Source organism: Podarcis gaigeae (assembly GCF_964106915.1).
Source record: "Podarcis gaigeae genome assembly, chromosome: 9".
Lineage (NCBI taxonomy): Eukaryota > Metazoa > Chordata > Lepidosauria > Squamata > Lacertidae > Podarcis > Podarcis gaigeae.
Window position 1 is genome coordinate 42,554,563 of NC_139685.1, and position 13,678 is coordinate 42,568,240.

General features: G+C 41.9%; 1 protein-coding gene and 1 long non-coding RNA gene across 2 annotated transcripts in view; one reads left to right on the plus strand and one right to left on the minus strand.

Moving 5' to 3' along the window:
* Nucleotides 1-901: 901 nt before the first annotated feature.
* LOC310852611 lies at nucleotides 902-2,206 on the plus strand. Its single transcript, XR_014568318.1, has 2 exons — nucleotides 902-1,289; nucleotides 1,336-2,206. It is a non-coding gene; the product is annotated as an uncharacterized lncRNA (long non-coding RNA).
* The window catches only part of EDNRA (endothelin receptor type A), a 29,712-nt gene continuing 17,826 nt past the window's right edge, over nucleotides 1,793-13,678 (minus strand). Inside the window, exons 5-8 of the mRNA XM_083755881.1 lie at nucleotides 11,957-12,109; nucleotides 10,528-10,661; nucleotides 7,594-7,702; nucleotides 1,793-5,504 (exon numbers count right to left, since the gene is read on the minus strand). Of these exons, the coding sequence (XP_083612007.1) occupies nucleotides 5,364-5,504; nucleotides 7,594-7,702; nucleotides 10,528-10,661; nucleotides 11,957-12,109 (537 nt within the window). The 3' untranslated portion in view covers nucleotides 1,793-5,363. The remainder of the gene's footprint in view (nucleotides 5,505-7,593; nucleotides 7,703-10,527; nucleotides 10,662-11,956; nucleotides 12,110-13,678) is intronic.

The following is a 13,678-nucleotide window of genomic DNA, read 5'->3' on the forward strand; positions in this document are numbered from 1 at the left end:
ACCAGCCAGCCCCATATTCTTTCTGCCTTCTCCCTCCAAAGCAGGAATGGGGAATCTGTGGCCCTCTAGATGTTTTTGAATTAAAATTCCCTTTTCTCTGCCCACTGGCCATGCTCGCTGAGGCTAATGGGAGTTGAAGCCTAGCAACATATGGTGCCTGGAAGCTGGACTTCCATTGCCAGGGACCAGAGAAGATTGTATGGCTGTGTCACACATTCCTTTATGTTTGCACCTTTTTGCAAGCCACTTTGAGAGCCATCCTTGATTGAAGTGGGACATAACTACAATAAATAATGGATATTAATATAAATAAAGCCATTTCAGAACCTGTACTTACGTATACATAAAGAATGACAACCCCATTTTTGTTTTTGTTGCTTGCAGAAATCTCTCTTCCACTGTCCATGTTCAGTAAATGCTCTGACTCTTTCAGCTGTCTTCTTCTCATGGTTGGTAGATGGAACAGCCACACTTTATTACTTACCTTAGTTGTTTTCCTGGTGGGCCAAGCACACACAGTGTAGGGGGCTAGTGGGTTCTCCACATTGCTCATATTGGGGGAGAGTCTGCATCTAACAATTAAGATCATAAACAAAAGTGAGGGGAGATGGTCCTAAAAGGTCAATATTTTTCTGTTTCCCTGTTTCTGAGCCAGTGTGGTGTAGTGGTTAAGAGCGGTAGTCTCATAATCTGGTGAACCGGATTCGTTTCTCCGCTCCTCCACATGCAGCTGCAGGGTGACCTTGGGCCAATCACACTTCTTTGAAGTCTCTCAGTCCCACTCACCTCACAGAGTGTTTGTTGTGGGGGAGGAAGGGAAAGGAGAATGTTGGCCGCTTTGAGACTCCTTCGGTTAGTGATAAAGCGGGATATCAAATCCAAACTCTCTTCTTCATCATCCCTTATTGGTGCTGATGTGATAAATTAAGCAGAACAGTATTACCATGAGGTGGGAGAAAACCAGTAGGCAATGGCAACCAAGCCAAACTAATATGGTAAACATTCTGGGGCATGATTGTGTCAGTTATCTGAATAAGGATATATTGTGGTGTTGCCTCAGATATGTGTCTTTCAACTGTGATACCAGAGTCAAGGCTTCATATAGGTTTATTTGTGTATGCTATACCGAGCTTGTGTTTTTCCGCTGAGCTGTGGCTGCAAACTGGACACATTTAGCTTTGATTTTTGTGGCCCTGCTTCCTAGGTACCATGTGTGCAGCAAGATGGGCAGGGCAGGGCATAGAAGATTATGGCATAGGCTGAGCTAGTGGGAGACTACAATGGTGCTTGTATGAACCTGCATTTTGTCTGCTGTTGCCCCAAGACTGTGATTAGGAAGTAACTCTTATCTAGTAGCATTCCATGGCCAATGAGCATGCTCATTAAATATTTTGTGTACTTCAAGTTTCCCTGAGCCTGCTGCTACCACTCTCTTGTGTGGGGCTACTGTCATTTTGGCTACATATTAGATAGCACTTACCTTTGAATATTGGAAATAGAGGGAATGCATATTAACAGGGTGGAACCAAGACGCTTTTCCACTGAAGGACGGGTTGTTGTCCCATCCCCATTCCAAGCACAGAAGACAATCGGACTAGCAGCTGAATCCTACTTCAACACTGGTGATCCTCCACTGAGGGCATCTGCTTTGCTTAGGGCTCACAGCGTAGACTAACTCAAGCAAACAGCTAGAAGGAACAGCACTCCAGCATTCCTCACTTGAGGCAGCCGCCTCTCTGCCCAGCGACAGGGCCAGCTCATAATAAGAATAATTATGCTGCTGAGAAAGGAGCACGAATAATATATAGTCCTTTTATTACAATTAGAAGTGTGGTAACAGAAATATGGTTTCCTGAATTGTGGTAATGGAAATGCAGGCTTTCAAAGGGCTGAGGAAAGGAAGAGGGGGGGGGGATGAAAAATCAAATATTTCACTCTACTCATGGCTCTAGTAAACCACTGCAATGTGAAGTGGTAAAATCAGGAGTATAAATGGCTCTCTAGAGAAATCAAATTGTTAGCACATTGCATGTCCTGTCATATTGACATTGAAGTTGACTCCACTGTCTCGGAACCAGAAAAAGTTATTTATGTCACTATATAAGGATATTTATATTCCTACAGTGTTATGCGTAGGCTGTTTAGAATACAATTTTTTAAAACTTTTGTTCCTATTAAAAATTACATATTACTATTTTGCTTGAAATCATGAACATATACATATGTATACAAACAGACAGAAGCAATGAAAATAAGCACTCATAAAAATACATAGACATTTACACAGGATAGTTAAATATATATATATATACATACATACATATTACAATATTACACTCTATCTGTAAAGCTTTTCGGAATTGTTTAGCAGATTTAACTGTAGGCACTTTGGCCTAAACCCAACACAAAGTTAGGCCAGCCATTGATTTGCATCTGACTTAGTAAATTATGCACAGAATTGTCTCTTCCACTTGAAATACAGCTGAATGTTCAGATTCACGTGGCTATTTTCCTCAGCTAGGCATCACAGGTGCTATGAATCTCCTGGCAGTTTTCCTATAGCATGCATATTGTATACTACACTGCTAGATTTAATACATTTTGATGGCTAATAAAATGCTACCTGTATGGCAATAGCAGCCAAAAAGAACCCCTGCCACATGGTAGAGGTTATGACAATGATGAGGATGTTATTATGCAGTTACATGGATTCAAATATCACTTTTTTGTTGTTATTGTATTTGTGAGTTGCCGGTTCCTTCAGGAGATGCTCAAGGCAACATACATCAATTCAAAGTGGAAAACTGATAAGATATCAAAATTTAACACCTTTAAAATGCTACATTGCTAACAGCAGTGGTCTGGCTGATTTATAATTGTTGCAAATGAATTCCGAACAATGGAATATGCCTGAAGTGACCACCCCCCCCTCCCCGCCAACTCATGTGCAGAAGAGGTAATAACAGTTGGGACTGATTTCAGGATTTCCCTGTGCAATTCTGAACATATTGGCTGCAACCTTCATTACTTATTTGTATATCCCACTAAAGCTAATAGGACTCACATATCAGACAATAAGATCTGGAGCCATTGTGAGCTGGATATGTACTGCAAAACCCAGGGGAGCAGAATGGTTTGTAGCAAAACTGAAATACTGCATGGTCTAAAGCAATGTGGAGATAGCAATTTTTTTTCTATCACTGTTGTACTCAAAAGGGGATTTTGATGCACAAACAACAGGAGCAAAGAAGGATATAGAAAATGCTTTTACAATGGACTTACTTTCAGGAGTTCCTTGTATTTGTTAGGGATTTTTTCTTGTTTTATTTTTATTAAGAAGCCTCTTGCCAATTTCAATCTAGTCTAAATCAACCCCACCATCACTCACCCTGGTTTTCCACCATGAGGGATTTGGTCACAAAAACAATATTTTGCCAAGGCATGCTTGGATGCATGTTCCCCATTCATGTTACAATGAATTCATGTTCAGCTGTGCTGAACTGGTGGATTCTGGTGCAGCTAAATGAAATTGGGGGGGGGGGGGCTGCTATCAGGGCCTCCAGATTTTAAAGTTCAGAGCAGGCATAGGCAGCACCAAACTAGAATAGGAGCACAGTCTTGGAGAAGGGAGGTTTAACTTTCCTGCCTGAGCTGTTTTCCCTATCTAAATAGCCGCTCCAATGCTGCTCTTTGACCCATGGGGGGAAATGTACAGGAACCCCAGAGCAGCCTGAGCAGCCTTAAGCAGTTAATTTAAATAGGAAAAACAGTGTAGGGAAAGTGCATGTGTATATAGTTATTTAAACTTTAATTCCCTGTCTTAAAAAAAAAATTACAAGGCAACTTAAAATACAACCATGAAAGCAGAAAAAAGATTAAGATAAAAAGCAGTTTCAAACAAGTAAGCGGGGCAGCATACACACGTTAATAACTCCTGAATAAATGTTTTCATAATGCTATTCGCAGAATTAAAATGTTTTCAAATGTTTCCTACACAGTCCTATGCATACCTACTCAGAGGTGTCCTACAGAGACTTACTCTTAACACAAATGTGCATAGGATTGCAACCTTAAAAGCACATATTGGTGCTGCCACAATAAAAGCCCCTTCTCTGGCACTAGCAAAGCACATTTGATTTAATGAGAGTCTAGAGAGCACAGCCTCAGAAGACAATCTTCTGGAACTCTTTAGGTGGGGTGGACAGAAAGCAGACTGAGGTGATTTGCAATAGTTCAGCAAAAGTCTCTCGCTTCCACTTGTTTCATGATAGAAATTAGAAGTACTGTGGCATTCCCATTTTGATTTGCCCCCATAACAGATTCTATCAGATTAGAGCAGGGCTTACCAAACCTGGGTCTTCAGCTGTTTTTCAACTACAATTCCCTCATCCCTGACCACTGGGTCCAACAGCAGCTGGAGACCCAAGTTTGGGAATGATTAGAGTATAAGGCTCATCGTCAAATAAGAAAAATGAAAACATGGCTAGCAAATGGGTCTTGAAATGTGATTTCACATTTTTGCTGATTGATATATACAAATATACCTGGTTCATAAGGAGTCTGCATATCTCTTTTATTTCAGTACCTTTTGGCCCTGAGTTTGTGTCCTAAGCATCTAACAATGTACACAAAAGACAATTATCCCGTCAATGCGTCATTTCTTCTGGCTTACTGAGAGGGAACGCGAAAGGCATGGGGAGATTGCTGCAGTGTTGTGTGTGGCAGTGGGGCCAATCTGATACCCCCATTGCCAGGCATTGTAATGCACCAAGCTCTTTTTGCCTCATTCCTCCCCTCTTGGTAACATCAGTGACCTGCTGTGTTGGAAAGCCAGGAGGACAATGGAAGCCCACCTGCCCTGCCTCACTGGCCCCTGCTATTAAAAAGGCTTCTGGCTGAACATGCTTTAAAATGTGGAATACACTTACTAAACTATCTCATGTCAAGAGAATGGGAACACAGGGCATCTATAGGTCCTACATTTTGTCAGTCTTTCAAAACAATTCCATCATGACTCACAGTGACTTACGAAATTCTTCAAAACGGCAGCATGCGCAATGCACTTACTGAGAATGTCCACCTGGAGTCTGCAGATAGTTTGCAGGACGCTGTGCAGATTCTTCTTGTTTTCACCAAAATATGAATTTCGTTGTAAGGGGGAGGGCGAAGATTTCTTGCTACCATTTAGAAATCTGTACAGAGCTTCACTTGTGGACACTTTGGTCATCTTTGGACTTAAGTGCTAGGGCACTGAGCCTTCAAATGAAATGTGCTTATTGAGTCCCAGATTGTTTTTCTGTTTATAAAGCTGCAGTACACCGTTTTTGCTTTCACCCATCGCAAAGTGCAGTCTCCACCAAACGTCAGTTTAAGCTGTCTTTGTGGATGCTCCGTTCTGTGTAATGATTGTTCAGTTCATTGTTTTTCCACTGAATACTTGTTCCGTTCATAGGAACAGATGATACTTGACTCCCTGTCTGGTAGCACTTACAGCCAAAGCATGACTGGCAAGAGAAAGATTCCAAACCAGGTTAATATTCCATTCCTTTATGAAGGATCATCCCCTGTCTTCAGTGGAGAGCAGAAGCTTCCAGGGCAGGGGCAGAATTAGATTTCTAAAATACTGGATTGTTTTTTTCTTATGATATTGAATATAGGCATACTGTGTTTCAGACAACATGCTAAACCATGGTTTGCACCAACCATAGTTTGGAACCCAAACCATGGCTTCAACTTCTAAATATACAGCATGCAAACCATGGTTTAGAGCAACCTTCCCCAACCTCATGCTCTGTAGATGTTTTAGACAAAGCTCCACCAGCCCAAGCCAACAGGACCAGAAGTCAAGGATTACGATCAGGGTGTTGTAGTCAAAAACAACAGGTTAGAAAAGTCTAATGTAGTACTTCCATTTTATATCTTCTTAGAAGTCAATGTCAGAAGGTGACCCTTGTCTTAATGACATTGCATTCTCTGGAGGCAAAGCAGCAGCTGCAATCGCCATTTGCCCATTTAGACATTACACCAAATCACAGTTAGCACAAACCATGGTTTGCAAAACTACTTCAGAATATGGTGTCTGTTTCTGGTTTGCTAGTCAATCATAGACCATGGTATGTCAATACAAACATCACATCATATCATAAGTAAGCTTCCTTAGTTATGGTTTGGTGCAATGTCTGAATTGAGTCACTCTGTAAGTACATCAGGGCCTGGATTCTACAGTCCCAATTTGGTCAAAGTATTGAATTCAATATTAGCTTTTCCTAAGTAAGCTGTTCAAGACATTCCTGCATACCAGCTGGACCAATATTTATTGGTTTGCTATTAAAAGATCTCCAAATAAGCATACCAAAGAATTAATGCCATAAGCTGAATAGAGATTGGGCCACATTTAAGCTCACTGGTTTCAGTGAGCTTTAGTGCACCTAACTTTGTATCTTATCTGTTTCACCATATTCATATAGATTGCAATATAAAACATGCATGCTGTTATTTACTCATGCTTCCTATACTCCTATATCAATCCCTGTTGCTGTTCATCCTGGAGAGCTTTGTTCATAGCTGTCAACTTTTCCCTTTTCTTGCGAGGAATCCTATTTGGAATAAGAGAATTTCCCTTAAAAAAAGGGAAAGGTTGACAGCTATGGCTTTGTTGTAGTGGGAAGATTTGAAAATATGGCCCTTGAGAACAGTTAACTACCAATCAAAGCACAAGGGATACTTTCACAAACAACATGCACAAATGTGATGAGCATTTCAGCTAATTCTCTCTCCCACCAAATGAAACAGGTTCCTCAAGATTGAGGAGGCTGGCTTATTTGAACAGAAGTAAGTGGTTGGTGAAAAGAGGATTATCCTCTTTGTTATGAAATCTGACAGCAGAAGGAATCTGGCGGACAAGTCAAGCGGACTAAATTGCAGAAGAAATAGGCAAAGACTGAATTGATTACACTGGGCACAGTCTGGACATGATAGTGCAACATTCCTGGGGTCTCCTTCACTTTAGCTCTTTATGAAAAGCTCAGGAGTGGATTTTCTCTATGGGAAGCTGTATCTTACAAAGGAAAGGATGTGGGTGAATTTACAACCCTCCAGTGTAAAGTTGAGGTCAAAATCTGTAGTGTGGAATCAAAAAGCTCAAGTTCTTAACTCCTGCTCATTTACTGAAGAGCCAACTGAGAGCCATGCTACAACTTTTTTTACCATAAATTTCTGCACCAGAAGTAATAATCTATGAAGTGACCACAGAATTCATAAAACCACAAAATTCTATTGCCCTGTGGAATAAATCCCTCAATACACTCCCCTCCCCAATCCAAATGCCTAAAAACGAGGCACAGTATTCTAAATTTTGCCTGCCTTTCAGGAATAACATATAGGCAAACAATAACAAGTTCAGGCAAATGTTGCTGAATGTTGCATGAGTGGATCGTTTCATGCGTTATGACTAAAAGATTCTCATGGGTCTCCCATTGGTTATGTGACCAATCAGTGGGTGGGAAGAAATAATGCTACTCTTTCACATTTTCTCCCTTAGATGCATATTTTGACAGCTTAATTTCCTTCTTTATAATACATCACAATCCTTACCTGGAAACAGTTTTTGAACTTCTTGCTGACAAAATAGAGTGCTATAGGGTTTATGCAGGAATTTATGGTCGCTAAATTCATGCCGATATAATCGAGTGTCAACAAAAAGCTAGGGTTAAAAAAGAAAGCAAAACATTACAACCTTTTTCATTCTGGGAGCATATTACATATAGCTTTGTGAAATCCCTTCTTGGGTACCTACCTAGCAAAAAATATGATCATACAGAATATGTGTCCTGTTTGAAGTTAGACTGTGACACATGCATAAATTAGTATTAAGAAGTGTCTGTCAGCTGTGGAGAACTTGCACAGAGCTTGGTGCCAGCATTTAAAACCTTTCAGCGCTAGGTAAAAGCCTATTTCTTCTACCAGGCATTTGGTGGACTATAATACAGTGGTACCTCGGGTTACATACACTTCAGGTTACAGACTCCGCTAACCCAGTAATAGTACCTTGGGTTAAGAACTTTGCTTCAGGTTGAGAACGGAAATCGTGCTCTAGTGGCACGGCGGCAGCAGGAGGCCCCATTAGCTAAAGTGGTGCTTCAGGTTAAGAACAGTTTCAGGTTAAGAATGGACCTCCGGAACGAATTAAGTACTTAACCTGAGGTACCACTGTAAAGGTTGCTGTGTATTGGTGAAATGCAATGTGCAATGAAAGTTTTTTTGCAGTTTTTCTGGGCCTGTTATGGGGTACATAATGTCTTATGTAATGTCGTTATGTTATGTTATGTTATGTTATGTTATGTTATGTTATGTTATGTTATGTTATGTTATGTTATGTTATGTTATGTTGTTATGATCTTTTAAAAGTCACTTGGAGATGTTTTCGTAGCAGGTGACATGTAAGTCAGATAGATAGATAAATAAATAAATAAATAAACAAACAAACAAATAAGCAAGCAAGCGGGTCTTGTTGTACAAAACCAAGTAGAGGGATCATGTGCCAGTGGAGCCCACTCCGGCATGCCCCTGGTCCACAGCGCCATGCAAAACAGTCCATGCTCTTCAGCAGGTAACCCAACACCCTGGAGAGGCTTTTCAGGACTACAAGAGGAGAAGAGAAGGGAAAGCTTGTGCAAGTTGCCTTTTGTGTGCATAACCATTGGCTACAACCCTCATTAGATAAATGACCCTGTGCTAACCACAGTAAGGGGTTAGAAGAGAAAGATGGAGAGCATCGGCAACAGCAAGAGCTCAGAGTTTGGGGTTGGGTTTTTAAAATATAAATCTGTACACCACTTAGAAATCCTGAATATCGAGTTGTAATAATACGTGAAATAATTAAGAAATAAAACAGGGCCAGATAAAGTATGCTCTGGGATGTGAAAACTTGACCTAGCCTTTTAATTCCCATTATTATAAGATAAAAAGAGGGTATTTTAAAATCAACTATTTGAACAGGACAAGTTCATGCAAGCATCTTGGCGACTGCAAAGGAAGGCAGTGATCCCTTGGGTGTGCCTTTATTTTTCAGTGTCTGACTGCAAGTAGTTGAAGGCCAATTGCGATGTAATATTATTATGTGCTTTTATGTTTCCTTTCACGAAATGTGTGTCTAGAGCCACAATATTGTGCGTGTCTTCAAGCACTTCATAGATGGAGCACTTTCCACATTTTTTCCTGGATATGATGAGCTTCAGGTTCGGCTACACACAGCGGCGTTTCGACATCCAAATGTGCCACATTACGAAGCGCGATGTACACTGATGGCTCTATAAATAATACTAGGAATAATAAGAAATGCTTCTGTGTGACCTGAATAATGATCTGTGGAAAAGAGATGTCTGCTTTTTTACAGTCTGCACTAAATCCTGCTGACATAGCTAATCAGGGAGGAATCGATTCAATTGTTTGACTGACTAGAAGCAAGAAAGAAGTAGAGACACGTGGGCAAAGCAATATGGAGCCGAACCAATAATGCCCCACCAACCATCTTGCATAAAATGTAAAACAAAGCGTGTTCTCCATAATAGAGAGCATGTGTTGCGGTGGGGGCTAAAAAGGCCACCCCACTGTTGCTGGGCAAATTGGCCACATGCCGTGATTGGGCAAGGAGTGTTGCTGGGGAGAATGTTGTGTTGCTAAAGTGTGGGAGGGGCCAGAGGTCTTAAAAACAGGGCTCGCAGCCTGGGGCCTTCTCTTGGGTTGCGTGCACCGGATCACCCGCCCACCCTCCCTGAAAAGGGGGAGGGGGTTCGTTGTCCTCTGACCTTGCTATGCCTGTCATGGGGTCATCTGCCTTGGGGCAGGGGCCTGGTAGGAATTTTGTCCATTTGGCTGATTGGCTGTTGCCATTTGGTTTTTGCCTACTGCGTAGCAAATCGTCACAACTTGTAAGGTTGGCAGTTAGGAATTAGTTAAAATTGGTTGGTGGAGGGGTAAGTGCCTACCCCTCCAATGGTGGTGCTGAAAGGGAATTCCGTTAAAGGAATCCAGGGGCTTGAGTGCCTACCCCTCCAATGGTGGTGCTGAAAGGGAATTCCGTTAAAGGAATCCAGGGGCTTGCCATCCCTTTCGTCCTAGTCCCTGGCATTGGACTTGGGCTGTGCAAGCCCCAGGGGGCATGTGGGTGAGAGATGAGGGACTGATGCCCAGCTTCATTTCTCCCCAATATGGTTCTCCCTGACTGGCTTGCGCTGGAATCCAGAAGTCAGCTATGTCCCTGGGGCAAGGACAGATAGCCGTAACCAATGCCTAAGCAACCACTCACGTGTGTGTATTTAAATAAAGTTGTGGCCAAATTCATGCCAAAAACCTTAAACAAAAATTGATGTGTGAAGTGTGAGTTATTGGGGTGGCCTGGGGGACCTCGACGCGCAAGTAGCTTTCAAATACCCATTTCCACAGGCGCTGATGCCAATTGGCTTCTCTGGCTACTCAATTCACCTGCCCCCTCGGCACATTATATACAACCCACATTTTAAACCATACCTGAGCAATTCACATCTTTTGGGGTCTTTTTCAGAATACAACATTTGCTTCAAGATCCGGCTCAAATGGAGAGGAAACCAGCAAAGGGCAAAGATGACAACTAAGCAGAAAACCGTCTTTGCGACTTCTCGTCTCTGGAGGACGAAAGGACATGTATGAATTCGCAGATGTGGGCCAAGCAAAGTGCAAAGCTACTGGGAATAAAATGGAAGCTGTCCAAATGTAAGAAAAGCTTATGGCTATGAAGGTATGCAGCTAGTGGCTGATGATATTGCAATGATTACTCAGGGGAAACAGCCGTCTGCATGGGGAGCGTTCACCCCGGACCCTTCCACACCACAGATTACTGTGGACTTGGTGCAGCTCATGCATGTAGGATTTTCACAGCATCCACTTGGTGTCATCCTCATCCAAGCTGGGCTTAGTACCCAAGTTCATATCCCCATTCAAGTCATGAAACTCCCTGAGCAACATTGGGCCAGCGACTGTCTTTCAACTTAACCTGCCTTGCAGGGTTATTGTGATAAAACACATCTTTGAGCTCCTTTATGTAAAGGTGGGATATAAAGGTAATGATAAACAATAAAAGTAAAATGAGACCTCATGTTTTTCCTGCATCCCATATTATGTCCCCCCCCAAAAAAAATATTCGGGATTTACCATTTCTCTGATAGTGTTGGCAGCAGCGATTTATTGGATTTTCTGCAGAAATGATGCATCCAGTTTAAGTGGAAAAATAGTATGGGGCTGCATTTTGTTGAGGATGGAATTGTGTGGACTCTGCACAAAACTTGTACTCTTGACCAAACCTGAGTCCACAATAAACTGTTTGGAAACACTCTCATTCTAATGGCCAGCTGCTGCAGCCTTCTCATCAACTCTTCTTACCACGTACAGCTGCAGAACGGTCATCAGTGGATTTCTGATGTACATCCATCTCAGGAGCCAGGTGAACATTAAAAAAAGTTCCAAACAGGATTTGCAAAACGTTCATAACTACATTAATCATCCCCTATCACTGCTAGAAATGTATTGTTACTCAGACTTGGCTAAAGTAGAAATGATAATATGTTGAGAAGCAAAAATGTAGGAATGTATCTTTGGCACATTGTTAACTAGAGTTCAAGGAATCCAGAGAGTAGGATTTTAAGGTTAGAAAGTGAGTGAGCAAAGCTGTCACACTTGTTCTAAAAAAGCAAGCAACCCTGCCTGGCCTCTGAAGCATTGCGTCTGCATCAGCTGCTTGCACTTGAGATTACCCTTATGTTCTGAGTTTGCCTGAATACCTTTGGGTCAAAACTCATCTTTCGCCATAGCTTCTATTTTGGGACTGCCTTTGATTACAGCTCGCTCTAAAAAGTTCGGAAAGATAACGCACGGAAAATACACGTCAGAAAATGTTTCCTAGGCATTTCCCTCCCTTCCTTACCTGCTTCAGATGTTCACTGAGAGCTATTCTCAAATTGCTCTTCCTCCTGTTCAGCATTTCACAGGTCATGAGGGTGTAGAAGAAGGCGGTGCACGCAAGCGGCATGCAAAAGTAGAAACCAAAGAGCCACCAGTCCTTTGCTTTGGCATAAAACTGCAGAGGAGAAAACCAAAATGGAACAACTTATTGTTCAATGCAATGCCTTCTTGCATTGACACCCACCAAGGGCAACATTCAGAAATCAAGCAGGAGAACATTCCGTTTCATTACCATTAGACTGCCCTGTTCACACTCACATGTGGGTACACACAAATACAACTGCCAGTTGTGACAAGATAGTGTCTTTTACCGTACCTGAGGCCGCAGACAAGATTAGGTCCTCTAGAATAGGCCATGTGGCCCCAGAAAAGAATAGCTAGAGGGGGGCTTAGGAAAGCTACTTTTGCTCCCTAACATCTCTAACATCTCCCCTGACGTTGTCTGCCTAAAACTAGAGGCAGCCCTGTTTACTCGGGTCAAGGCACCTTCCACTCTGTTTTGGCTTGGGACTTGGGACCCTTTGTAGACGTGAAAGCATGTGCAGAAAGAAAGCAACCAGGCAAAACTGACCCAAATCTCAACTTTCGAATCCCAGGGATCCATGACATGGTTACTAACATTTGTGCTAAAATCAAAGGGCAATAGAAGTCTTGCTAAATAGCTTGTCCCAGTGAAAACTCTGCTTTGTTACCTTTTAAGGCTTTTGTGAATGGCTTTGATTCCAAAAGGTCCAGGTTAAGAATGTCTTGTAAGTGTAATCGTGCTCTGCTATCAGTAGCAAGATTAACTGTCTTGCTCATGTACCAGGCAGAAAGAGGCCACTTAAGCATGCACTAGTCTGGAAAATGTGAAGCCCAGATTGCTGTTTCCAGTGACTTTCAATGTATGGTTTCTTTAACCCCCCTGGCCAGAATGTAACCCTTTACATGGTATGTTTACTATGTGACAAGAAGCAGCGGGTGGCTGGGACATCCCAGTACATTTCCCAATTAAAGTTAAAGGCTGCTGGAGATTTTGGGTGAGTATCTTTTACAAAACACTTCACAATTTTGCTAATAACAATAAACATTTATTTGCCATTTCTAGAGATAACACACATGCACAAACATAATCCTATCTCTTGATTATTGGTCACTGGAAGGTATGTGTATAAAGGGGAATCCTTGTTTTCTCACAATATTTTCCCATCGGTTGTTAATTCTTAGCAGATGTCATTTTCCTTGTTCCCACACTGGAATATGATGATGTTAATAGCTGAGGATTACATGTGGTTCCTTGCTACTGTTCAAAGGAGTCAGAAGTCTGCCATTCTGTTTATGCATATTTCAACGGCAGAGCTAGCTTTGGAAGAGGAAGATTAAAGCTTTTACCACAAATTAATATATTCTTAATGAAGCAATATTTTTAGCCGTTTTATAATTGCAGGCTTTGGCTATATGGAGAGGGGAGGAGAGAAAAAGAGGGACGGGGGGGGGGGTGAAGGAAGGAGGGAGTTGCACAGGAGAGCAATTTACTTCAGGCCCTTTAGCCTGGGGCCTGAATGTAAAACTTTCTCATTTCAAAGATCTTTCACAGATGATGCCACTGAATCAATGGCAATGCTGTGAGAAAGTGCTAGTTAGCTAACTGTTGGCAGCCATGGAACTGAAGGAAATGCTTCCCTTGAGATATTTCACGTTAAAG